This window comes from Passer domesticus, chromosome 2 (assembly GCF_036417665.1).
Source record: "Passer domesticus isolate bPasDom1 chromosome 2, bPasDom1.hap1, whole genome shotgun sequence".
Taxonomy (NCBI): Eukaryota; Metazoa; Chordata; class Aves; order Passeriformes; family Passeridae; genus Passer; species Passer domesticus.
In genome coordinates this window covers 112,978,968-113,004,017 of record NC_087475.1, presented here as the reverse complement: position 1 = coordinate 113,004,017, position 25,050 = coordinate 112,978,968, and the positions used below count along the sequence as shown (strand labels likewise).

The 25,050-nt window shown below is 46.0% G+C and overlaps 1 protein-coding gene across 1 annotated transcript; it reads left to right on the top strand.

The window, feature by feature from the left end:
* Positions 1 to 1,277: 1,277 nt before the first annotated feature.
* DGAT2 (diacylglycerol O-acyltransferase 2) lies at positions 1,278 to 24,841 on the top strand. The gene is made up of 8 exons (XM_064410846.1): positions 1,278 to 1,683; positions 9,835 to 9,954; positions 10,921 to 11,028; positions 11,845 to 11,915; positions 19,346 to 19,550; positions 22,630 to 22,804; positions 23,455 to 23,657; positions 24,443 to 24,841. The coding sequence occupies exons 1-8, from the start codon at positions 1,317 to 1,319 to the stop codon at positions 24,595 to 24,597; spliced, it is 1,404 nt and encodes a 467-aa protein (XP_064266916.1). The 5' UTR covers positions 1,278 to 1,316; the 3' UTR covers positions 24,598 to 24,841.
* Positions 24,842 to 25,050: the final 209 nt, after the last annotated feature.

The following is a 25,050-nucleotide window of genomic DNA, read 5'->3' as shown; positions in this document are numbered from 1 at the left end:
ATTCCATTTTCTCCAAATTACAGAAGATGAAACTGAGATTAGGGAAGAGACAGAGGCCTGATCCTCTGTCCAGAGCTATAGCAAAATCCCCCCTTTACCAACTTACCCAGACATTATGCAGTTATAAAGGATCTGGTTTAATGTCACAGGAGCTGGGACAGACCCATCTGTCTTCAGAAATCTCAAGTGGCAAGTGCAGCTACATTAAAACTTTGGTGCAAACCTAAATAACATATTGTTTCTTATGGATGAGTTGAATAGACCCTTAAACATGTTGTTAGAAGAAAAGGAGGCTTGGTCAGTGATTTAGACATTACCTGTAGGTTATCTTAATGAAAATGATACTTAATGAAACCATTAGAGCTTCTGTTAAGTTTTAATGTTTTCATTAATTCCATTTTCATTAAAATTCCTTTAAAAATGCATCAAAGTGACTAAAATTTCCTCCTTTCTACCTTTTATCTTAATTTCATTATTTTTTTCAGGAACCTAGAACTCCCAAAGCCAACTGGGGAGGATAAAATCAGCCAAGAGTGGAGTGGGAGAGCATTTGAACAAGAAGAGGGCCATGGTGTCTTAAACAGCCCAGCATTAGTAGAGGAATGCGGTGATCCCCTCCCCACCAATGAGGGGGGAGAATGGATTGAGAACAGCCCTGAAAATGAAGACTTGGGTGTGCTGGTGGACAAGAAACTGAACATTCCCCAGCCGTGTGCTTTGCCAGCCCAGAAGCCCCTGTGTGCTGGGCTGATCCCAGTGTGGGAAGCAGGAGAGGGGGGATTCTGCCCCTCTGCCCCACTCAGGTGAGACCCCACCTGCAGAGCTGCTTCCAGCCCTGGTGACCAACATCAGAGTGACATGCAGCAGCTGGAGTGCATCCAGAGGAGGCCATGGAGATGCTCTGAGGGCTGGAGCCCCTCTGCTCTGGAGACAGGCTGGGAGAGCTGGGGATGTTCAGCCTGGAGAAGAGAAGGCTCTGGGGAGACCTCAGAGCCCCTGCAAGACCCTAAAGGAGCTGCAAGAGAGCTGGAGAAGGACTTTGGACAGGGACCTGGGTGTACAGGACAAAGAGGAATGGCTTCCCACTGTGACAGCGCAGGGTTAGATGGGATATTGGGAGGGAATTCTTGGCTGTGATGGTGGTGAGGCCCTGCACAGGGGGCTGCCTCACGCCTGGAAGTGCTCAAGGCCAGGTTGAGTGCGGCTCAGAGCCGGTTCTTGTCTTGTGGAAGGCGTCCCTGCCCACGGCAGGGGGCTGGAAACGGATGAGTCTTAACGCCTGTGCTAATCCAAATGGTTCTGTGATTCTGTAAAACATGAAACAGGGCATGAAACAGCCTGTACAGGGGGCGGGCCTCTGCTTGGTCTCCCCGCTCCTATCCCTATCCCGTGCAGAAATCGACATCGCCGGGACCAAGCGCTTCCCCCACCTTCAGGCCTGGGCTGAGGGACCCGGCAACCCGGCCGGGCTGGGCCGGGCCCGCCCCTCCACCCTCCCTCCGTCTCCTCCTCCTCCTCCTCCCTGGGCTATATATGGATACACGGCTCCCGTCTCTCCTGCTCGCTGGCTGCACTGGGGCTGCGGAGCGTGGGGGGCTCCTCCATCCCATGGCCCTGCCCGAGTCGTGACCGCGCCCCCCGCCATGAAGACCATCATCGCCGCCTACTCCGGCGTGCTCCGAGGTACCGGCGGGGACGGGCGGCGGGAAGGAAGGGCAGGAGATGGGTGTTCGTGCCCGGAGGGGGATGCTGCGGTGCGGAGCAGCTTTCCGGTGGCTCAGGGGCTGGGGTGGGAGCAGCACCGAAACACTCGGCTTTATGATATTCCTCCTTTTTTTTTTTTTTTTTTTTTTTTTGGCTGCAGGAACGCAGGGGAATAAGGAGGGGGAAGAGCGATGTGCAATGGCGGGGAGGAGCTGTAGCTTTTCTTGGGTTGAGGATTACAGGTCTCTGCGCAGGTTTTGTGTTTCGGGGTGCGCTCCTGGGGCTGTTGGAAGCTGCTCTAGTCGGCCTTGTACGTTTTGCCGAGGTGCAGACTGCAGTGAGTGTTTGCACCTTTGCAAAATGTGGGCGTGGGGCACTTGCCTATAAGCGAGTCTTCCCTTCCCCCCCAGCCCCCTCCTTCTGTCGTGCTAGGAAGAGAAGTGTCGCTTTATCGCACTGATAAAGTTCAGTCTCGGCTTCACGTTCGTACAATTTCATTTAGCTTGGAGAAGGCCTCGTTAGCGAGTCCAACCGTTTCGTAATACTGTGTTCCCCACACCTACATCAAGGGGAGAGGGGAAAAATAGCAACATGTTGCTATTTTTATAATGAGGAGGTGAGGATTGGGTGCTCAGCCGGAGTTTCGTGGTAGCCGGTCCTGCCGGGTTTCCTTTAGGAGCCCTCCGTGCTGGGAAGTGACTTGTTGGGAGAAGTGGGATGGGTGTCAGTGACTGGCACCCATCGTGGACAGAGCTGCTGCAGACACTGAACACTGCCCTGCACGCCGGGACATGTTGGTTAAAGGCTTTGGAGAGAGTATAGGAAGTCCCAAACCACAAGCTACCTTGCCTGCTTGTAAAGGCATCTCAAAGGATCTTCTAGGAATAAATTCAGCACTTCTAAATGTTTTGCTAGATAAGAGTTTTGTATCCCTTCTGCAAGGGTGCTTGTCTGGAGAAAGGTCAGGATTAGCAAGCGGGTGAGAATGCAGTTGGACAACCTGTGATTTGTGGAGGATCCTTGAGCGATTGCTCTGTGTTGTGAAAGGCTTTTTGTCCTCAAAAAGCAAACTGCTAATACGTCCTGGGATGAAGAGACCTGTGAAATGTTTTATTGATTAAACAAATCATTAGCAGAGCTGTAAGGACACGAACCTGGTGAATTAACCTCTGAAGTCTTGATTTTGTGCTGTCCTGTCCAGTGCTGGGTGCAGAGCTGCTGGTGCTCACCTCTGCCAGGATATTAGATTGATCTGAAGGATCGGTTGTGAACTGACTGGGGAGAAGACCTGCATGTGTTTCCTGTGTTCAGATCTGTTTCCTAAAATAACTTCGCTTGCTTGCATGACTAACAGAGGACAAGTTATATTTTCAGTTGAGAGAGGTTATTGGAATTAGCATTATCTGAACTGTTGTATTGAGAGTTAACTGCAAACTAAGTGCAAAGACTAAATAATTCAGGAAACCTGTAAAATATGTAGGGTTGACCTGAGACCTCAGCAGCCACCTTGTTGGCACTGGCATGTTAATGATGGATCTAGGACACATGCATAATTCAAAATGGACTGTGGTTTAGGGACAGTGATTGGCCTCATCTCTAGATAATCCTGATTAGTGATGGAAAGCTGTCTTAACTCTCCTTAGGTCAGTTTTCCTCTGAGGCTCCTCGAGGGGATCCTGCAGTGGTATTTGTGCTTTTTAACTTAATTTAACTTATTTCTGCCTGGGGAGACAAGGGATGTTGCCTTGGTGACTGCAGCATCTACCAACCCCTTGCCAGTGCTGTAGCCTGCATGGGTAGGAGAGCGCAGGATTGGCTTCAAAGCCGAATCCAGGTGCCTCCCAGAGGAGCTCTGGCTCGAACTGGGTATGGAGATAGTGGTGTGGGACCCTGCAGATCAAAACTGGCAGAGGTGATGTGGTGTGGAGGTTCATTCATGAGACCTTATGTACTGCTCGATCATGTTGGACAACTTAATCTCAGTACAGATGTGTAGAGCAAGCCCACTAGATTTTTCTTCCTATGTCCCTGAATATTTTTTTCCAAGCATCATGCTTCTGCATAGGGCTGATGTTGAGGTGAGCATCTGAATGGCTCGTACTATCCTTTAGTCTTATTGTTTTCCTGGCATCTAATTTTGCTCTGGTGCTGGTAAAATTTGGCTGAATTAAGTCTGACCCTATTCAAAAACAAGCGAAAAAAAAAAAATAAAAAAAAAGAGGTGCAGGCATCTGCCTCTATATCCATCCCTGTATGTATGCAGAGGAATGTCCTTTGATACCAACCCAGTGCTGCAAAAATCAGAGCAGACCTTGGGCCTAGGGTTGGATGATGCTCTGATACACCTGGTTGGGTGGGAGGGGTTGTGATCTCCTCATCTTGACCTGCCCCACTTTGGCCATTGGATGCCCAGGAGGTCACCTCCTTGTGTTTGGCAGAGGAGCAAGGAGGTCTGTCTCATCCCTCTCCCCTGAGGAAAGATGCTGGTGTGGCTGGAACCTTGAAAGGCTGTCCTGTGCTGAAATGTCTTTTCTAATGTTACTTCATCAGCAAGAAGTTTGGGATGAGGAAGATGATCTTGCTCAGCTTTACCTTGGAGTTAGTCTTACACTGCATGTGAGGTTTACCAGAGCTGAGTTCTGCTCTGGGGCGGGCAGCCTGGGAGCTCCTGTTTTGGGAGAACAGCATCACAGCTGGCTGCAAGGAGCTGTTGTCTCTTGACAGAGCTCCTTGGGAGGTGGAGGTCTGGGCTTCCTCATCTGAAACCCCTGTTTGAGTTCTCATGTGCTCTGGACACAGTAGGATGGGTCATTTTCTCTCGTCCAGACCTGTTTCAGTGTTGCTAACTTTAAGCTTATTGGCTGGTCTGGGACAGTGGGGTCTTGTGGTTTCATCACTTTAACATACATACTGCTGTGGGTGTGGGGACTGAGGGCTGAGTTTAGTGCTGTGAGTAAATCCAGAACTGACATAAGTCATCATGGCACATTTGTTTCTTGAGTCTGGAGAATCCCAGCTCCTTTCTAAAAGAGCTGATAAAAATTTTTATTTGCACGTCCCTGTTCAAAATATTGTTGATCTCCAGTTTAGACACACCGTACTGCAGATTATATGTAATTAAGTAGCTTCCTGGGACAGGAGCAAACTGTTCTAAAGCTGTGTATGTGGCAGGATAACTGTACTCTGCACTGATTACTCACTATTTTCTTAATAAATTGTTTACTCTATAGTGAATATGCTTGTGCTTGGGGCACCCAAGTAAACCCAAGACACAACCCAAAAACTTGTGTTGCTCAAGGGGTTTTACAGGTGCACCTGAATGCTGTGTGGGCTCCTGCTCTTGCATGGGTGGCTAAGTCCTCCTGAATATTCTGGTACTGGTCTGTTTTTCTTCTCTATCTTTGTTCCAATTTCCACTTCGCAAAATATGTGGCTCAAAATGTCCACTTGCAGCTTATGCTTTGATGGATCTAATATGGTTTTCCTCTAAATAAGCCATGTGCAGCAGGTTAATTATTGGCCAAGAATTAACATGCTAATTGTCTGGAAAGGGTGGCAGATGAAGCTTGGCTTTAACAAGGTTTCAGTGTATTTTTAACTGTATGTAACACTTGTACTTTTTCTCAGTTAATTTCCTTTGCTGGCATTTAATTAATTCATGTTGGTTGGGTTTTTCTGATACCCATGTGTGAAGTCCTGTTTGCTTCCACTCTTGGGATCTTTGATTCTGCTTCCCTGCCTAGATAAATGTTGTTTGTGTAATTTATCTGAGATAAACTGTTGTAGAGGAGCACCGGATGCTGAGTCCGTAATGCAGCAGTCGAATGCTTCATCAAACCATTTGCTGATTCCAGGATCTCCTTGGTAGCACCCCCTGAATTTGATGTTAGATGAAACTAAATTACAAAAACATGCTGAGCCCATCACCAGTTGCAGGATAGCAGGCTAATGTCCCTGAGCTTCCTTGGAAGGCTGCAGATGACTGCCATCTCTGAGCAGCAAGGAAGTCTCCTGGAGAAGTTGTTACTCTGTCCCTTGTGACAGGGAACGTCCTTGAGAGCCATGCATGGCTTAGTGCAGGGAGTATCCCATCAGTACTCCAGGGAATGGGCTGCAGTGTGAGCTGGAGACCAGCTCATCTGAGACCAGGAAAGCTTTGGTAAAGTATGTCTTGTGTAGATGTGGTGTGCCAAGGCTGACCCCGACAGTCATGGAATGGCTTGGGTTAGAAAGGATCCTAATGATCGTCTGGTTAAGGCTCCCCAGTCAGGCTTTCCAGTTCTGGGACAGGTACCTGGAAAATGCCCCAGGGGCTGTGCTGTGTGGCCAGCACAGGGTAAGCTGCTGTCTTCAGTGGCAGAAGACAGGGGTTTGGCTTTCTTCAGGATCCAGGATATTTCCTTGGGGGAAGACTGATAGGAATGTATACAAATTATAGTTATGTCTACTGGGCCCTTTTAAACTAGGTTACAAGGATAATCTGTTCCCTGAAAGCTACAGAAAATGCATAGATTTTCTAATATGTGAAAGGTGCTTGGAGTGGGCCTGCAGGTGAGCCATTAGGAGGAAGTATTTTCTCTAATGGACTGAGCTCAAGTGTCAGTGTTGGATTTTTCTTCTGTGGCTGAGTGCCACCCCCCTTCCCCCCCTTCCCCCCATTTCAGCTGACTTGTCAAAGCTCTTCCACTCTGTGTCACCAGTAACTGGCCTGGTTCTCCAGAGCATGGAGGGTCTTTGCAAAAATGCCTCCTGGCTACTGAAGCTGAAAGGAGTTAAGGCTTGCCTGGGGAGTTGTGTCAGTCAGACATGATGAACAAGAAGCTCAGGACTGTCTGGAAAGGACTGTCTTGGCACTAAAGTCTGTAAATGCCTGGTTGATGAAATGGGTTAATCTGGAGCCTGCAGGTTTGGTGCAAAGGTAGACCTGATGAACTTGCCAGGTTGACTGACCATTCTCATGGTCCTTTCCTTTGCTACTGGGCATCTTTCATTTCTTAACTGGGAATTAAATGCTAATATTCAGGCCATGGTAACTACTGACTTTCCTATCTTGGTTTGAAAAGACAAGTGTCTGCTGAGGAAGGCAGGAGCCTCCCCTGAACTGGAAACTGTAAACCCTCTCCCTCTGAATTTTTATAAATTTGAAATTAAGGGGGGCTCTCAGGCAAAGATATGGGAGCAGGAATAAGATCTTTATTAGGGAAGACATTAAAAATAAAATAAACAATGCAGTAAAACAAAACAACACTGACAGAGTCAGAACACAACCTGACCAACCCTGTTGGTCAGGGTGTTGGTAGCAGTCCAGTTGGAATTGTGGCTGCAGTCCTCCTGCAGTGGCAGATGTGGTTCTGTTGGAGTAGGGATCCTGTAGAAGGGTGTAGTCTTCCTCTGAAGATCCAGTGGAAAAGGCAGCTGTTGCTTTGGGAATCCAGTGGAAAGGCTGTTCTGGTATCCCAAAATCTCAGATTACATCCAGTTAGGAATGCTTGGCTCCTCCCTCTGGGTGGAGTATTCTCACAAGGGGATGCTGTAATTTTTATCAGCCATGCAGTAACACTCAATGGCCCATTAACAGCAGACCTCTCTCCAGAGGGAGGATTGGTTTGTGGAAGAGATCAAGAAAACTGCCCAATTAACAGAAGAAACTGCCCCACCTCTACCAGATGGCAAATAGAATACACATTGCCTTGAATCTAGGACACCTGATCAGCAAATAACTGACCCAGGACATTTGTCCAAGGGCAGGTGCTTAGAGCTGTCTGGCAAAGCACTGCCTTCCCTCTGCCTGCAGGAAGTGAATGTGAGTTTTATGTGGCTCGAAAAACGAGCTGACAGGTTGACTTGTGCCACTCAATATTGGTCTGTTTGCAGGGATGGCAGGCAATGCCTACAATTTGTTCGAACATGTAGAAAATGCTGAAGTACAAATTCTCGTCTAGAGGGATAAACAGCTGTTATCTTTGGTAAGAGGATAGGGATTTAGCTGATCCAAGGCTGGAGTGTTTGGTTTATGAAGCCACAGAGGTTTGGTAGTGTAAATGTGGGTGCTGAAAGAAAAAAATTACATGGAGCTGGGCTTTTATCGTGAGTCACAAATCATCTCTAAGATTTTTGGCTTCTTTTGGAGGACATAGACATTTGTCCAGTGACACCACTATTGCTAGATGCTTTCTCTAAACTGATATCTAGTAATCCTCAGTCTACATCAAGTCTGTCCACATGCAATTTTGTAAGGTTTTTGGAATAGCAAATACCTGGAGCTGTGGCCCCTCAGCAAGAGTTGAGCAACCTGGTCTAGTGGAATGTATCCCTGCCCATGGCAGGGCATTGGATTGAGATGAGCTATAAAAGTCTCTTTGAATACAAATCATTCTAAACCCAAGGATTTCTTTTACACTTGAACAGGCAACTGGCTTTGTAAAAAAATACGGTGAAGATTGTCCCTCACCCCAAATTTGGGGATTTGCTGCTAGATTTTACAGCATGGGGTTTCTGAATCTCACTGCTTAGATACTCTAGTGTGGCAAATCAATGCACGGTGAAAGTTTAATTCAACATATTCTCCTGTCTTGCCTCAGAAATGAGAACTACTTGCTGGATTAATTCTTAATACTGCACTATATTATTTTGTAAAGAACTGCCTACAGCTCTAGCTGTTGTTTGAACCTGGATTAGTGCTGTAGGTTTCAGTTTACTTGCAGTTGTAGTGGTATGATCTATCCCAACCTAAAACTTGGTCTGCTTAGAATAATTAATGCCCAATGCAGTACTGAGATTGTTCATGTAACAAGGACTAAGCAGAACCAAGAGTCTGAACTGGGTGGTCTGGCTCTAAATTTAGACTGCAGCCTTTGGTGTGGCTCCCCCCGAATGTTGCCAGGAATGAGGCATCTCTAGGTAACATGTGCCAGTGTTTTACCACCCTCATAATAAAAAACTTCTTCCTTACCTAATTTAAATTGACCCTCATTCCTATGAAACAGTTGCTTTACATATTTAAAGGATTCACCAGTGAGAGTATATTTGTAGAAACTACCAAAAATCCTAGTGCCTGATTATACCTAGAGAAGCCATTTTCAGTCATTTTCATTTGACTGTGTGTGAACACTTGCTATGCTGTTACCACTAAAAGGTAATATCTTGTCAGCAAGAACTGAACCTATTCAATGTAGCTTCTTTCATAGTCCTAATAACAGGCTGTTCCTTAAATACAAAAGAAAATATGCAAATACACATAGTGATTTGTATTTTGGTCAGTTGTTATGGTGCTTGTAAATAAAGTAATGAAGAAAAGTGAAGGAAAACCCACTTGCAAGTGCTTCTTTCTGGAGGCTGTGTATACTGTCAAAAGCTGCAGTGGGTGGTTCTTCATATAGAAAACAAGTGTTTTCAGTGCTTTACCCAATTTTGGGTTTTTTCTCTGCTTGAGTATCTTAAGCTTCTACAAGAGTGGCTTTCAGCTTCTTCCTTCTTACATACTGCTTAGGAGTGCTGATAGTGTTCCTTCCTCCTAGAGCTGTGGATCCTCAGGGTTGTGTGTTGAGGTGTTCAGCCAGCACTTGGGCTGTGCTGGGGAAGGCTGGAGCACAGAGCTTTCCTAGAACAGCCCTGGGAGTTGTGCAACACGCCTTGTGGAGGGTGGATGAGAATAGCTCAGACCACAGCCAGGTGTCTGCTTCCTGTGGTTGGAGGCAGCTGATCTTTATCTTACTGTGAGCTCGTGGGGTTCCTTCTTATCAAACACCACTTAGAGGAGCTGGCAGTTTGAGGTGAGGGTATGTGTTAGGAACATGTGTTAACATCCTCTGCATTTTTATGGTCAGGGTAACAGAGGCTTGCTCAGGTGGGTACTGATGATCACTCATTAATCCCCTCCAGTATTCTGAAAAAAGCTGGATGTTGGCAGATGGCAATCCTTCCTCTTCCAGGATGCCCAAACTCCATGGAAAATATTAGCTTTTAGCAAGCCTTGCTGTAAAAGCAAACTGCAGATTAATCTGAAACCTCTTACTAAAATAAGTTGGACTTAAAGACCCTTCCTTTTATGATTCTGTTTCAAAGCAAAAATATTGTTTCCTTTGCTCAGTGTGCAATGTAACTTTATTTCTTTTATTTTCCTTTCTTTAGGCACGGGATCGAACATTCTTTCTGCTCTGCAGGATTTGTTGTGGCTATTGAAATCCAAAGTAGAGAAACAACTCCAAATCATCTCTGTGCTGCAATGGGTTCTCACTTTCCTTGTCATGGGTAACACCTTTTGGACTAAAGCAAAGGGGTTTTGGCTGTAATTCGGGATGAATTTTAATGCAAAACGTTAACTTCTTCATAAGTGTTAATTACTAGATGTGTACTGCAGCAGTGTAGTTCCTGGGATATGTGGATATTGTAAACCAGTTATATTGACAATTTCAACTATAAATGACTTTTCCTGGCTCTAGAAAACCATAAGAGCTATAGAAAGACTGACTGATGTTTAGCTTGTGTCAGTGTCTACCATGCAAATGAGGCTGAAACAACTGGAAATGTCTTACTTGGCTGGCTCATGGGAATATCCACAGAGATTTCTTAGGAGCAGCTGGTAACTGATGCAAGTGATTGCAACAGGAATGCCTTCCTCTTGGTTTGGTCTCCTTCCAGGAGGTATCAGAGATGAGCAAGAATTGTTTGTGTTAGACCAGTAAAAGAGTAAAACCTGTTTATCCCTGGGTACTTAGATTATGTAAAACCTCAGGCTGCTCTGCTCCATTGGATTGTTAATAATTAAGCTGGAGAATGACTGCTCTCAGCATCTGTCTCGCTCTACCTTCCCAATTCAGTTTGTGCTAAAATGACAATGTCATTTTTGGGTGGGATCCTTGGCACCCTGGTGGGATGGCTGATACAGAGCTGGTGTAACCTGTGGAAGATGTGTGTAGCTGTGGGGGAAAAAAAAAACATTGGTGTGGGCCACAAGAAATCTTCATGCTCATCAAGTCTGATGAAGCAGCTCCCTACCTGGAGATACAAGAGATGCCTGGAGACACCATTAAGGGGTGGTTGAGGTTTTCCAGAGCTCTAGAGGAAGCTGCCTCAGCCCTACATAAGGGGTTTTTGACCAAATCCAATTTATTTGAGGATTAATGATGTCAGCATAGAAAAACCAAAAGGCAAGGGGTGTAAATGGATATCAAAACCTGATGCAGTCTTGTTTTCTTCTTTCTTGCACCTCTCCAGGTATTGCTTGCACTTTAATCCTCATGTATATACTGTGTACAGATTGCTGGGCGATTGCTGCTCTATATTTAGCCTGGCTGGTATTTGACTGGAATACACCAAAGAAAGGTAAGTATTGCAGAACAGATACTTGTTGTTAAAGTGTCCCTGTCTCCATATTTGGACAAAGAAGCTCTTCCTTAATGCATGACTCTTCTTCTTAGTGGAACTTGGCTGAATCACTGACCAAAGGCATTATTCAGTGAAGCATTTAAATGTCAGCCCTCAGCATGAACAGTGACTGAAGGCTTCACTGATGCTGAGTGCAATACAAAATTAACATTCACTACTATTATGCCATTGCTGGCTTTTACTAACATTTATAAGGCCTAGGTTCTTTCTTTACTTCAGAAAGATCTAAAGATTCAAGACCTTTCTGTCCTCTCCAGCTCTTGCAAGGTTCAGATTGTGATGTGATTATCAAGGTGTGGCTCCTCTGTAGAGTCAGTGTTGCTACAAATTAAGCAGATGACTTTATTCCAGAAAAAAAAACCAAACCCCAAACCTGTAGAAGCCAGCTCTGGGAACCTGCAGTGGTTACAAGCTCTGGCAACTACTTTTGTAGCCAGATGAGCACAGTTCTCCATTGCTGCAAGATAACTGAAACCATCCAGGATTTTGGCCTTTCCCAAAGGTTGAATTGGAGTGTTTCTAGTTGGAATTGTAGAGTTGTCTACTGTTAATTTGCAGTCAAGCCTTAATTTGCTTGAAGTACCTTGTATTCTAGAGTGTGCACTGATTTCAGTGAATAATGCAGGTCTCCCACTTGGAGGAATGAAAGTGTTGATTCCTCTAGTGAGACGGCAAATGCTGGAGTCCTTTAGGCTTTTTGATGGACATTCATGTGGAAAGAGCTGTAAAGACGTGATTCTTTTTTTTCAACAGGGGGAAGAAGATCCCAGTGGGTGAGAAACTGGGCTATATGGAGGTACTTCAGGGATTATTTTCCAATAAGAGTAAGTAAAAGTTTAACTGTGTACCCTGGGGTTTAACTGCTTTTGTGTCTTGTACTGGCACTAGTCTATCTATGACACTGAACTATAAGCAGGACATGGCTCAGTTACTATTGCCATACTAGTGCTTGTGGCAGCTGTGGTTAGAAAATCTGAAATGTATTACCAATGGTGGCAATGTGGTTGCCAGAAGCTGCTGTTTCTAGTGGTTGTACCAGATTCCTGGAGGCAGTCTGCAATCCTTGTTCATCTCTCCAGCTTCTGGAGACACTGGCACAGGTTGTTCCAACAAGTAGTTGCCTCATCCCTCAAAGTGTTCAAAGCCAGGCTGGATGGGTCTTGGAGTAGCCTGGTCTAGTAGAAAGTGTCCTTGCCCATGGGAGGGAATTGGAATAGGATGATCTTTAAGATTCTTTCCAATGCAGATCACTCTGTGATTCTCTTCTGTGCTGCAGCAGTCCTGTGTAGTGCCTGACCCTAACACTGTTCCCCTCTCATAAATCATAAAATCTAGCTCAGTTTTTGCCTGTTTTCCAGTAGCATTTCTGCTCTGGGGTGTATTGGGCCAGAATATCTGGGACCTCTGTGCACCAAAAGTCACAGCACTTCACAGGGAGCAGTGAAATTTTGCTTTGGAGAAGTGGATTTTCCAGCAGTGGGAATAGCTTGAGTTCTCCAGCTTGTAACTTGCTCACCACATACTTGTATTTTTCCTACTGATTCAGACATGTTGCAGAAAGAGGACAGGGCTGCCAGACTGCTCTGGGACCACAGAATTAGCTGGGTGACTTGGAAGGGAGCAGGGGTCAAATTCGGCTAGGAGGGAACTCGATCCTCTTTGGAAGGGCACACAGCTGAAAGGACTATTATGTAAGGTTGTTGGCAAGTTCTACTCAGCTTGAGTATGAGGGAGGGACCTTGATACAGCTTTTGAGCTACCTATCCCCAAGATAGTCTAGCCTCAGAAAGGAAGAGGGAATCCAGTTCCAGCAGGATGCCAAAGCGGCTTAGACTGGATTCTTCCTTTGCAAAGACACTTGAACTCTCAGGGTGCCTGAATGTGCTGCTGGTGAACAAGCCTTTTGTTGTACTCCGAGAAGCATAGAAACATTTAGGTTGGAAAAGACCCTTAAGAGAGTCTGGCCATTAACCCAGCACTGTGAAGTTCACCATGAAACTTGCTGTTGTTAACAGGTAATTCTTGGCAAGTCTAAGTGTACATGGAAAAATTCACTATGCCTGGAAGTCAGCCTGGGTGTCATGACTGACAGAGAGCTGAGCAGGCTCTGCTGTTGAAGATGGGTCTCAGATGTGTTGTGTTCTAGTACCAAGTCCTTAGTGCTGCACTAAACTCTGCTGCCTTGGATATTGCTGAAATGGGCTCTCTTATGCTGGGGCCTTGGTTCTAAAGGGTCACTTGTAGTGCTGGTTCTGCTGTTCCATCATTCCTTGGATGCACATTTATCTTGTCTTCATGGAAATATGCTTTGCAGAAGCCCTGCAGATCAGATTCACTGTGGATGTTAAAAGTTTGTCAAAGAGCTGGGTTGTTTAGGTAGGTTTAGAGATGAGATGGGGTAGATAAACTAAACTTTGCAGCAGTTTTTAAGTAAACACTTGCTAGTTCACATATCTGTTTGTGGGAACTCCTTATGTGTGTAATTCCTTTGCTGCTAAGGGGGAGGAGTTGTGCAAGGTTTATGGATCCACTGGTATTTCACATGCAAAGGGCAGAACAGGAGGGCTGACAGCTGGGAGATGACTCCTGCACGTGTTTTGGGGGAACAGCCAGCTGGCTGCAGGGTTGGGAAAAGCTGCTGCAGGGATTTTAGGGTAAATAGGTGCTAGAAGTGTTTTTCTGCAGTTACAGGACTGATGCATGAACAATGCATCAGTATAAACAATGAATAATGTCTCTGGATATTAAGAATGGTACCAAGAACCAGAATGCCTTGGGCTTGCTAAGAGCGTGAGAACTCCTGGGTTAAACTAGGTACCTGTTCTTGTTCAAGAGGGAGACGGGTCTACAGAGGATCACTTGTTTAAATGTTCTCTCTGCAAAAATAATTTTTACTGGATTCTGATCGGTGTAATGGCTCAGGAGGATTTGGTTTGTGCCCCAGGCTTATGGTTTGTCAGGACAGTCCTCTCTGCTGCAACTTGTCCTGTGCAGTGTGTCTGCTGAGCACTGCAAGGACAGACCACACCAGTGCCAGGCACACTGGTGGCACTTGTAATGCTGAACTTGCCTCCAGCAAAGTCTGCATATAGAGCTGTGGTAGCTGCATCCATAGCTGCACAGGTACCAGCTGTGTTGGGCTGTCAGCTCAGATTTAACTCATAGAATCACACTACAGCTGGAAGGGACCTTAAAGCTAGTTTCATTCCTCCCCTCTGTCATGGTCAGGGACATTTTCCATTAGACCAGCTTGCTTCAAGCAGGCTGTGTATCCTGGCCTTGAACACTTCCAGGGATGGGGCAGCTACAGCTTCTTTGGGCAACCTGTGCCAGGGCCTCACCACCCACACAGACAAGAATTTCTTCCTATTTGGTTTGCTCTGTTAGAGCAGCTGCATGAGAATCAAGCTCTGCTCCAATGTTTGTGCTGATTAGGCTGCTCTCACTAGAGTCAGCAGTGCCTCCCAGCCTGAAACACCAGGACTATTGTACCCATACCTGAAAATATGAGGTCATGTTTTGTAATCCCAGGTGGATTTGGAAAGCAGCCTGAATCTGGCTCAGTTACTCAGCATGAGCTGAGTTGGCCACATTCCCATGGACTTCATGCAGCTGCTCTGATAATAACCTATTTTAGGGCACTAGAAACTTAAGTTTGTCTGCTGGTTAATGGCTGGCCTTGTAAATAGTGCTTTAAGCTAAGCAGCACGTGAAGTGGCTGAGGAATGTTCCAGTGAACTGAGTCCTGGACCTGAAGTGGCAGGTGAAGCCCGAGCCCTTGCATGGGGCTGCATGGGGCTGCACTGGAGCAGACATCACCTGCACACACAATCTCAGTCTCATGCTGTTGATCCCAGCAGCCTCCTAAGCACATGCTGATCTGAGGATGTCATGCTGGGAGTGCCATGACCTAAAGGTTTTGTTTAGGTAAAGAAGCTGTCACCTGAGCATGTGAACATCTCCACTAGAAGTAGGGCTCCACGTAGCCAGGGCTTCACACCTTTGGCTTACCTTTGTCAGACTGTGAGCTCTTCAGGTGTCTGCAGGGAGATCTGCTCACTGCAGGGGGAGAGTGGGCATCTAGCCAGAGCAGGAATTGCTGCCAAAAGTGTCTTTTTTTTCCCTCAATTTGTCTTGTATGCTGTGTCTTGGCTAGCAAAGCTCCTCCTTAGCTGTTGATTGTTGTACATGATTTACTGGTTGGAAATAGAAGGGTTTGATTGCTCTGTCCTAACCTAGTATAGTGGAAGGCATTCCAGCCCACAACAGGGAGTTAGAACAAGCTGAGCTTTAAGGGGTTTTTGGGTTGGTCCCTTCTAATCAAAGCCATTCTGTGAATTTGTGACATATATAATATTAGGAGCCTGGCGAGGGGTATCCAGGTCCCGGGTATTAAGGTGAGATAATTCCTTCCATCGTGCTGCTGGGTGTGATGTGGCTAAGTGCAGTTCTGGGGTTGTTTTGCAAGCTTACATGGTCATGAGACCTGCTGCTTGGATCCTGCAGGATGAGCTCTGGTTTTCTGTTCTCTGTGTGCTTCCAGTCAGTGCTGCTCAGCTCCCACCCAGACAACGGATTTTTTTCCTGCTCTTTGGCTCCTGGTGCTGAGCACCAGTGGTTCTGCAGTCCTCTTTCTCCACTGCTGAATGCGCCACTGTTCCTAAAATAAAATTGGCAATATGGTTCTTTAGCTGTATCTGGCATTCAAATATTAACACTCGTTTTCTTTACACTACTGCACTGGCTTAGTGCTTCTGTAGGCTGGCTTAGTTCTGTGTAAAGAAATCTGTTGTTATTAGACAGGTAGATGGACTTTGCTCCCAGAGAAACAGGTTTGGTCTCTTAACAGCAGCTGAGAACAGGTGTGTTAGTGCAATGGGGTCAAGGTTCATCTTCACTCCCAGTACTGATTATCCAGCTGAGGTGCAGCAGGGATGTGCTGACTTGGCCTCATCGTGGGGGCACTGAGGCTCCAAAGAGCTGTGTGGGAATGGAGAAGACCATGGAGGCAAAAGGAAAAACCAGCTGGAGGCCCAGAACAGAGTTGCAGCGGTGTTGTTCAATGACAGCTACAGCAATTCCTTGGGGCAACCTGATAACGCTGTTTGCTTCTCAAAGGGGGGGTTCAAAGAACCAGCAGTGAGTGATCAGTCTCCTGAAGAGAGGGATGGTTTGGGCTGGAAGGGACCTTTAAATGCATTCTGGTTCCAAAGCCCTATCTTGTGCACTTCACTATCTTCACTCTTGCTTGAGACTAGAAATACATGATTTACACTACTTCAAAAATTCCTGCTTCTAGATTAAATTTAGGCAGAGATGAAGGTATTGGCAGGTCATACCCTCCCTGGGCTGAGTTTGTGGATTAGCAGATTCAAGACCTCTGCTTGCAGAGAAGTGCCCAGCCCTGTCTGATGTCTGTTGGTCTTAGGTTCCTTGGCATGACTTGGGTGGAAGAACACACAGAATCACCAAGATTGGAAAAGACCTTGAAGATTGAGTCCAACTATTCCAGTGCCTTTTTCCTAATGTGTAATCTGAATCTCCCTTGGTGCTACTTGAGGCTGTGTCCTCCTGTCCTGTCACTTCTTATCTAGGAGAATAGACTGAACCTCAGCTGCACCCTCCTTGTTTACCTTCTGTGAGCCTGTGTTGTGGGACAGGTGTAGAGGGCAGTGGCAGCCTGCATGGGGCAAACAGGGGGAAAGCACACATGTATGAATATGAGGCTAAATCTCAGCCCTTCTCCCTTGCCTTTGTTTAGTTGGATCCCTGCATACCCCTTGCCCAGCTCCTGCAGTGCTGTGGGTGATTGATTGTCATGGGTGTTGCCAACTCTGTGGCTCCATAACAGGAGCTGTTGGAAAACAACCATGGCAATAAGGCTGCAGCTTGGCTGGGGCTCCTGTTAGGTATCCAAGCAATGGGCTACACTGGGATCTGGGTGTCCTTGCATGTGGTGGAGGGGCTGGAGCAGGAGAACAGCGTGTCTTCTGTATGTGTGGCTCTGCCAAGCTCAACATGCAGATGCCTCGTGCTCCAGAATGATAAGGACAAACCTTCCTTCAGCTGTCTTTCCTATTAAAGGAGCTGTGCTTGGTGCAGGCGAGAGATGAGGCGTGGAAATTTCTACCTTGCTCTGACAGGAGCTTTAAGGAAGGAGTGTCTGCTGCTTGTGCAGCCAAGCCATGTGTCTGTATCTGCCAGGTCTGTAGTCAAAAAGTCAGAATATTGTCTAGGTTGGAAAAATCCCCCAAGATCATCAAGTCCAGCCATTCTGCTAGAAGTGCCAAGGCCACCACTAACCCATGTGCCCAGGTGCCACATCCACAAAGCTTTTAACTCCCTTCAGGGCTGTGGTGTCCACCACTGCCCTGGATAGCCTGTTATAGAAGTCTCTCTACACCTGAGCAAGAACTGATAGATGGAGTGGTTGCTTACCATATCACTAGTTTTTTCCTGGAGGTAGGTTTTTGGTCTTTAGTCTGTGATCCCTGTTTCTTGTAACTGATCAAGGCTACAGCCTTTTTATCCTGGGAAGTGAAAGCAAAGCCATCTACTAATTAGCAAAGAATAGGCAATGGGGCTCTGCAGAGCTGTTGCAACCAGAAGTCTCTGTACCTTCTTCCTGGAGTTCTACATGACCTCAAACAAGAGGAAGTTATGAAGAGGGCCAGTCAGCTTGCAGAACCTGCTGCTGCATCATGCTTATATCACAGCCGCTGTTTAAATAGCACAGGAGCTGTGGCTTCATCTGGGGGCAGGGCTGAGAACAGGGAGAAGGGAATCAAGTTTCTGGGCATGCTGCTTTAGTGTGTCGCAATGGTACTCCAGCCCCCTGCAGCATGATCCAACAGAATGAACTTGCATCGTGCCAAAACACTCCTTGCCCAAGGCAGTGGGGTGGGTAATGCTGGTGTGACATCTTGGAAATCTGTGGGGTTTTTTTTCCTGTGGGAACTGATGGCCTTTGAATATACAGTTTGAGGGATGGGGTGCCAAAGCTTCAGCCTGTAGGTCTGAGAGCTGCTAGGGTGTTGTAGTTGGCAAAAAGTGGCACTGTTGCAGCCTGAAAAGAGGAGATGTTTAGATTAGATATCAGGAAGAGGTTATAGACTCTTAGGGTAGTGAGGTCCTGGCAAAGGTTGCCCACAGAAGCTGTGGCTGCCCCATCTGTGGAAGTGTTCAAGGCCAGGATGGACAGGGCTTGGAGCAGCGTGGTCTAGAGAAAGGTGTCTCTGCCTGTGACAGAGGTTTGGAACTGGATGATCCTTAAGGTTTCTTCCAACACCAACTATTCTAGCATATGGAAAAAAATTAAATTTGGTCTCTATTTTTGTAGGATGATGCAGCAGCCCTGCTGTGTTTTGTCCTGTGTGCTTCCTCAGACTGCATGTGTACTGCCTGGGGAAGATGCTCTGACACATGGGATGCTGCTGCTACCTATAGCATCAGAAAAGCCCCCTCTGGCAGTAGTGGTACCAGGGAATGGGTTTTTCTGTGCTAGCTGAGACAGCTATGGAGAGTCCATGCTTTGCAAACAGTGGAGCAAATGGTTAGAAATATTGCACAGCCTGAAAACAATGTGATCAGGACTCCTAGTGCATGCCTTGCAGGAATCAGAGGTGGCTTGAGGTCTTGTTGACCCTTTGGCATGTAGGCCAGGGCGGAACCTCTTACAAGGAGGGATAATTTCCAGTGGTTACCACCCTTCTGCACATTTTCCCACTTGGAAGGTGGCCAACAGGCCCATTAACTGGCTGGCTCTTTTTTCAGGCATTAGGTGAACTTGCTTCTGCTGTGAGACAGTGATGTTTATGTTCTTTTCCCCTCGTACTGGGATGTGAGCCACTAATGTGCTGAGAGGGCCTGGAGGAGGTAGCTGTGGCTACAGGACTGAAGAACTTGATTGGTTTGGGCAAGAGGTGTGTCAGAATATCTTGGGAAGGAGTAGAGAAGCAGAAGGCCCAGGCTGCAGCAGCCCATGCCCTATTCCTGCCTGGCTGGCTGGCTTCTTGTGTCCGAGATCAGCCTGTTTATCTTGCTCCCTCTGCTCAGGAAACTGAGGTCTAAATGCTGGTCCTACTAGAGCCTCTGAAATCCAGGAGAGCCTATACATGAGCTCTTAGGCTGTTCTCCCTGATAGGAAGAGAGACAAAACCTGGGGAATATGATTTTTTTTTTTTTTTTGCTTCTCGCACTTTTATTTACTATCTGAAAATATCCATCTTCAATTGAGCTCTTTTTTCTTTCCTAGCTGGTTAAAACCCACAATCTGCTGACCACCAGGAATTACATTTTTGGGTACCATCCACATGGCATCATGGGCTTGGGTGCCTTTTGCAACTTCAGCACAGAGGCCACGGGTGTCGGCCAGAAATTCCCTGGGATCCGACCATACCTTGCTACCCTGGCTGGGAACTTCAGGATGCCAATATTGAGGGACTACTTAATGTCTGGTGGTAAGCACAATCACACTGTGCCATTTCTGTTTGTGCTCTTGGCTCTGAGCTGTCTTCACCTCTGTCAAGTGAAAAGCTGTGTTGGAAGCTCGTGTAACCACTTCCTGCTGGTAGCATCACCCAAACATTGCTTTCATAGAGTTGTCAAGAGGAAGCTGTGAATAAATGTGAGAAATCCTGTCCAGTGGAAGGTGTCCCTGTCCCTGGGTTGGAACTGGGTGATCTTTAAGGTCCCTTCCAACCTAAATCATTCTGTGATTCTGTGAATATGACTAGTTTGGGCTGCAGGCACTGCTGTTCCTCTGTGTTCAACCTTAACTCTGGGATACTCCTGTCCAAAACCACAGTAAAGATATCTGACAGCTGTAGTCGTGGAAGGTGGAGGCATGGAACCAAGTTGTGCCAGTTATTGTGTGAAGGTACAGGAAGAAGTTGCACTGGCTGAAAATACTGAGTAACCATGGCCAGCTCGGCTCCTGGGCTCACTGCTACATCACTTGTCACACATCTGTGTTTTGTGGTGGTGGTGGATGCTGTCTCCCCCAGTTTCACTGCTGGGTGCCTGCCAGGGGTAAAGAGTCTGAAGTATTGCATGATGCCAGCTGTTGACAGACCCCCTTCCCTGAATGTTTTCCTGTAGATGGATCCCACAGATTATGCAGTGATGTGAGTGGGCCAAATTACATTAATAGGTCTGTTTTAATGGAGCCCAGGATTTTAATGCTGGAGGGTTTGTAAGTTATGACTGGGCAGAGGAAATGGTGTTTAAAATACCAATGAGGTGTTCTTGCATGGCATGAGCTTCCTTTTCGGAGCTTCCTTTTTCACCTCCTGTCAGTTAGAGGTGAGGGAGTAACATGTAAAGGCTGTGAACTGAACAGTTCAGTAAGCTGTTTTCTGTTTCTGGAACTGATTAATCAATAAATGACTTTAAAGCAGATATCTTAATAAGTACCATGGCTGGGAAGACGATAGGAGTAGCTGTACCTGACTCTGAGTTGTTAGAATATACTATTTCTGAGATTACTGTCTTAATTGAGGAAGAGAAAAACTAACTGGATCTGATGCAGAGAAGGTGTTTGTCCCAGTCTAGAAAGGGCATATCTCAAGATGGGTTTTGTCTTCTGGTACTGATGTTAGTTGCTGTGTGAAGCCCATAATTTGGGAATTCCCAGGACAGCAGTCCATGAGAAGTTGGGATCTGCTTTCCAGTCTGTCACATTTGTAAATTTAGTTGTGTTGCTTAAGTTTCCATGCAGTCTTTTTATATTTAAAAAAAAAATCTTTAATCTGTTCAGTATGACTGGCAGACAAGTCTTGTGGCCAGCCAGAGCTGCTTTCTCCTTTTTGGAAGGAATGTGGGAGTAGGCATTAGCAACATCATTGCTGCCTTGGCTATCCCTGAGCATTGTGCTTAAACCAGAGGAAAGTGGTGCTTCTTTGGTTCCTAGGATCTAAGCAAGTTTAGAGGTGTCATGACATTAAACTTCTGAAAGCCATAATTTGTCTTCACTTTCCTATACTAGAACTTAAGGGTGCTGATACAAAGGCTTTAACATCACTTGGAAAGTACTGCTAATTCCCTCAATTCTTTTTTCTATGGATGAACTTCCAGGTGGAATTATAACAAATCCTAACGCTGTACCAATACACATAGTTGGTTTACAAATAGTACTAATTCTTAACTTCACAGCCTACTAGAGGTTAAGGTACAACAGGGATCCTATAAGGCATGAAGGCATGACCAGAAAACCCTGTATCCTGTGTGAATGTGCTGAAGAGCATAATTTTGTTTATTGCCACTTATCTCCGTGTCTCATTGCACTTTCTGAAGGAACTATTTGGTGCTGTGAGCAGCAGTAATCTCCCTCTGCTAACAAGTGAAAGAGCTGAACATAAATCTGTTACCAGGCCTGTGTAGCCAGCATGAGCCTTTGTGTGGAGAATGGGACAAATTTGAAGCAGTGAGTATAGCCTGAGCCTTTCAGAGGAAAAACAGTCAGAGAGATGCAGTTGTGCTGAAAGAAACTAATTCTTCATCCTCAATTCCAGCTGTTCTGTCTCGGGTGTGGTCTGCTCTGTTCTTACCTGGAGCTGGGATAGGTGATGACCCTGATGCCCAGATGGACATCAAGGCTGGCAGACTTGTCCTGTCTAAGTCCCCAGGGCCTGTTCATCATTTAGTTCTTGGCTCAAGCAATTAATACCATGAGTGTAATAGGGCATGACCCAAAGTACTCAGATCAGATGTGTTGTGTTATGGGAATGTAAGTGATGGCATCCCATTTTTTCCTTGGCTTATTCTGGCCAAAAAAGAGGCAGGAGTGAGCTTGGACACCAGTAGTAGGATAAAGGCAAGAGTTTATAGAGCAGACAATCAAATTTCTTTACATTTTTTAAAGCAATACAGAGGAAATTAAAGGTGTTGTCTTTTGGTTTTTATTTTCCTGGAGTGGGGACTGGTGCTTTAGGGCAGAGATTGCTTACTAAAGGTGAAGGGAGGTCCTGCTGTTTCCAGTGTGCAATAGAGGGAAAGGTCTTCATAGATACTTTCCTCAGAGTATGGATTTACATAAGCACCCTGTCCTGTAAATTGCAAGAGCTTGATATTATTTCAGATCTGTCTTAAATGTTTGTCCATTTATTCTTTGTATATTGCTAAATCTACTCCACTACCTAATTTTGCTGAGGAACTGGTCAATATCAGACTCTCATCCATCAAAATAACACAACTGCTTTCTGCCTTTTTAAAGGTAAACCAAATCCTACTGTAAAGTTTACATGGAGGGAGGATGTCTGACACCAATGCCTTTGATATCACTAGATATAGAAAATCCTTGCTGAAGTCTTTTGATAAAGGAAAATTGAGAGCTGATGTTTGTGGAGTTTACAGCTAGGTCTGAACTGTTTGTTTATTTGAGGAATAGGTTGCCTGCTAATACTGCCTGCTCTGACCAGAGGGAGGTTGGACAGCTCAACTTGCAACTGAGGCATAAACCTTGTGCTGCAAGTATGAGAAGATCCTGAAGTCACCAGTCAATCTTGTAGCATGACCCTTGTGTCTGTCTGCTTAATCCAGGTATATGTCCTGTGAACCGTGACAGCATAGACTACATCTTGTCCAAGAATGGCAGTGGCAATGCCATCATCATCGTGGTGGGAGGGGCAGCAGAGTCCCTGAACTGCACCCCAGGGAAGAACTCCGTGACGCTGAAGAACCGGAAGGGATTTGTGAAACTGGCTCTACGGCATGGGTAAGGGGCAGCCTCAAGTACTGCTGCCATCTGGAAGGTGCTTTCATTTGAACAACTTGGTCTAGGTGATGTCCCTGTTCAATGCAAGGGTATAGGACTAGACGGCCTTTAAAGGTTCCCTCCAGCCCAAACCGCTCTGTGATTCTGTTCCCTGAAGCAGCTGATACCTTGGAGGGATTCTCCTTTCTGCAGTTCTGCTGTGCTGTGTGGGTGTTTGCCCAGAGCATCAGACATGAGTGTCCTTTGGCTTCTGCCCCTGAGCAAGGTGCAGGGGTTGGGGGATCCCTGGGACAGCAGGAGGCTTCTGCAGCAAGGAGAGGCAGTGTCAGTATGGGGTGATGACCTGTGCAGTCCCCCTGATCCCCATGTGTCTGAAAGGAGATGGCCATCAAAAACAGGAGTCGAGTATATATGGAAGTGTGTCCCGTACCTGACTGCACAGGCCCATTGTCAGTACAATTCTCTTGAATGCCTTCAAAGTATATCTATTATGTCATGCCAAGTCTGGCTGGCTTATGTCAGTACCTTGTGCTGCTAAAAAAGCTCTGGGCAATGGTAGCAGCACCTGTGCAGCCTGGCAGAAGTGTGTGGGGCTGCCATATTGGGCTGCAGTCCAGGGGCTGGGGGCCTGAATCTTTCTGTCTTTCTAGAGCGGACTTGGTTCCTGTCTACTCCTTTGGGGAAAATGAAGTGTACAAGCAGGTGATCTTTGAAGAGGGTTCCTGGGGAAGATGGGTTCAGAAGAAGTTCCAGAAGCACATTGGCTTTGCTCCATGCATCTTTCATGGCCGTGGCCTCTTCTCCTCCAACACCTGGGGGTTGTTACCCTACTCCAAGCCCATCACTACTGTTGGTAAGGTTTTGGTATAAACATGCTGTGTGCCTCTCTAGGTAGCAGAATATTTGAGTCTATGCTGTACACCTGCTGTAGTTTGGTATTGGAGTCTTGACTATAAAATGGCTTTCCCTTCTATATAAAAACCTTCCAGCAAAACTGAGAACGAGCTAGAAGAGTTTCCAGAGGTTACAAGCCTTCAATCAATGTTCTGCTTCCAGGCAATTTTGCAAGAGTCCTCTTTTTTGAGGGAAAAGGCTGTAGCTGTACTTTCTTTGGCCTTGGGTAGCTAAAGTCAGAAGCATCCTGGCCCCCTATATTCCAGTGGGGTGCATGTCTGACAGTTGAGTATTTAAAGCCAACCCTAAAGCTTGCGTTTGAGTCTTCTAACCCAAAGCAGCAGGGCTTTAAGGGAGGAAGGGAAAAAAGGACAGCTTAGCTTTTGTGGTGTGTATAGGGGAATACCAAAGAAGAACTGACTCATAGCTCATGTTATTGAGGAGGGATTTATCACTCTGCTGTAAACAGAAGGGGGACTTTCTAGCCACCTTGAACAGTAGGCGCATTTGTATAGCCAAAGCAGATCTGGTATTGCTGCAGATATGGTGTGTGTCCTTGTTGTGGGACAGTTGGGCTTCAGAGCCTGGTAAAACTGTGAGGAATTGGGCAAACCTCTGCTATAATGGCAAACTGTGCTGTGCCAGAATGGATGTGCTGAACTACCATAGCTGTGTCCATAGAGGACAAATACTTTAGGTTGTAGGAGCATTTAAGCTAATGTGGATTTGTCCCTTTTTTATCAGTTGGAGAGCCCATCACCATACCCAAAATTGACAGTCCATCACAGAAGGATGTGGACTTCTACCATAGCATATATGTGGACTCGCTGATCAAACTCTTCGACAAATACAAGAGCAAATTTGGCCTGCCGGAGACTGAGGTCTTGGAAGTCAACTGAAGGCACTGGCTGAGCAGCACCTCTTCTCTCAGAACCAACACATCGTTTCCAGGAGTCCAAGTTGTCACTGTGTACTTGAAAGCATGTGTGGGTGTATGTATTCTTCAAAGCAAGTGTTCAAAGTGTTGCTAAACCACTTTAAAAATAATAAAGGCTTTGCTTTAGAGAAATCCCATTACAAACATCTTTTTATACAAAAAATAAAGCACAAGTCCCCATTGCTGTGAGGATTTGGATAAATGATTGCCTTTGTAATCTGCTATATAATGCTGTTGGATCACCAGCAATGGATTAAAAAAATTCCTACAGCTACTGTACCCACTGGCACAAGCAATTTTGGGAGAGTAGGATTCATCTGGTTTTGAATTTAAAAAGCAGCAGGTTGATTTGAGCAGCATGGCAGTTTTACAGGTATGTTACATAAGAACCCTGTTGAGACATGCTTATGTAGTA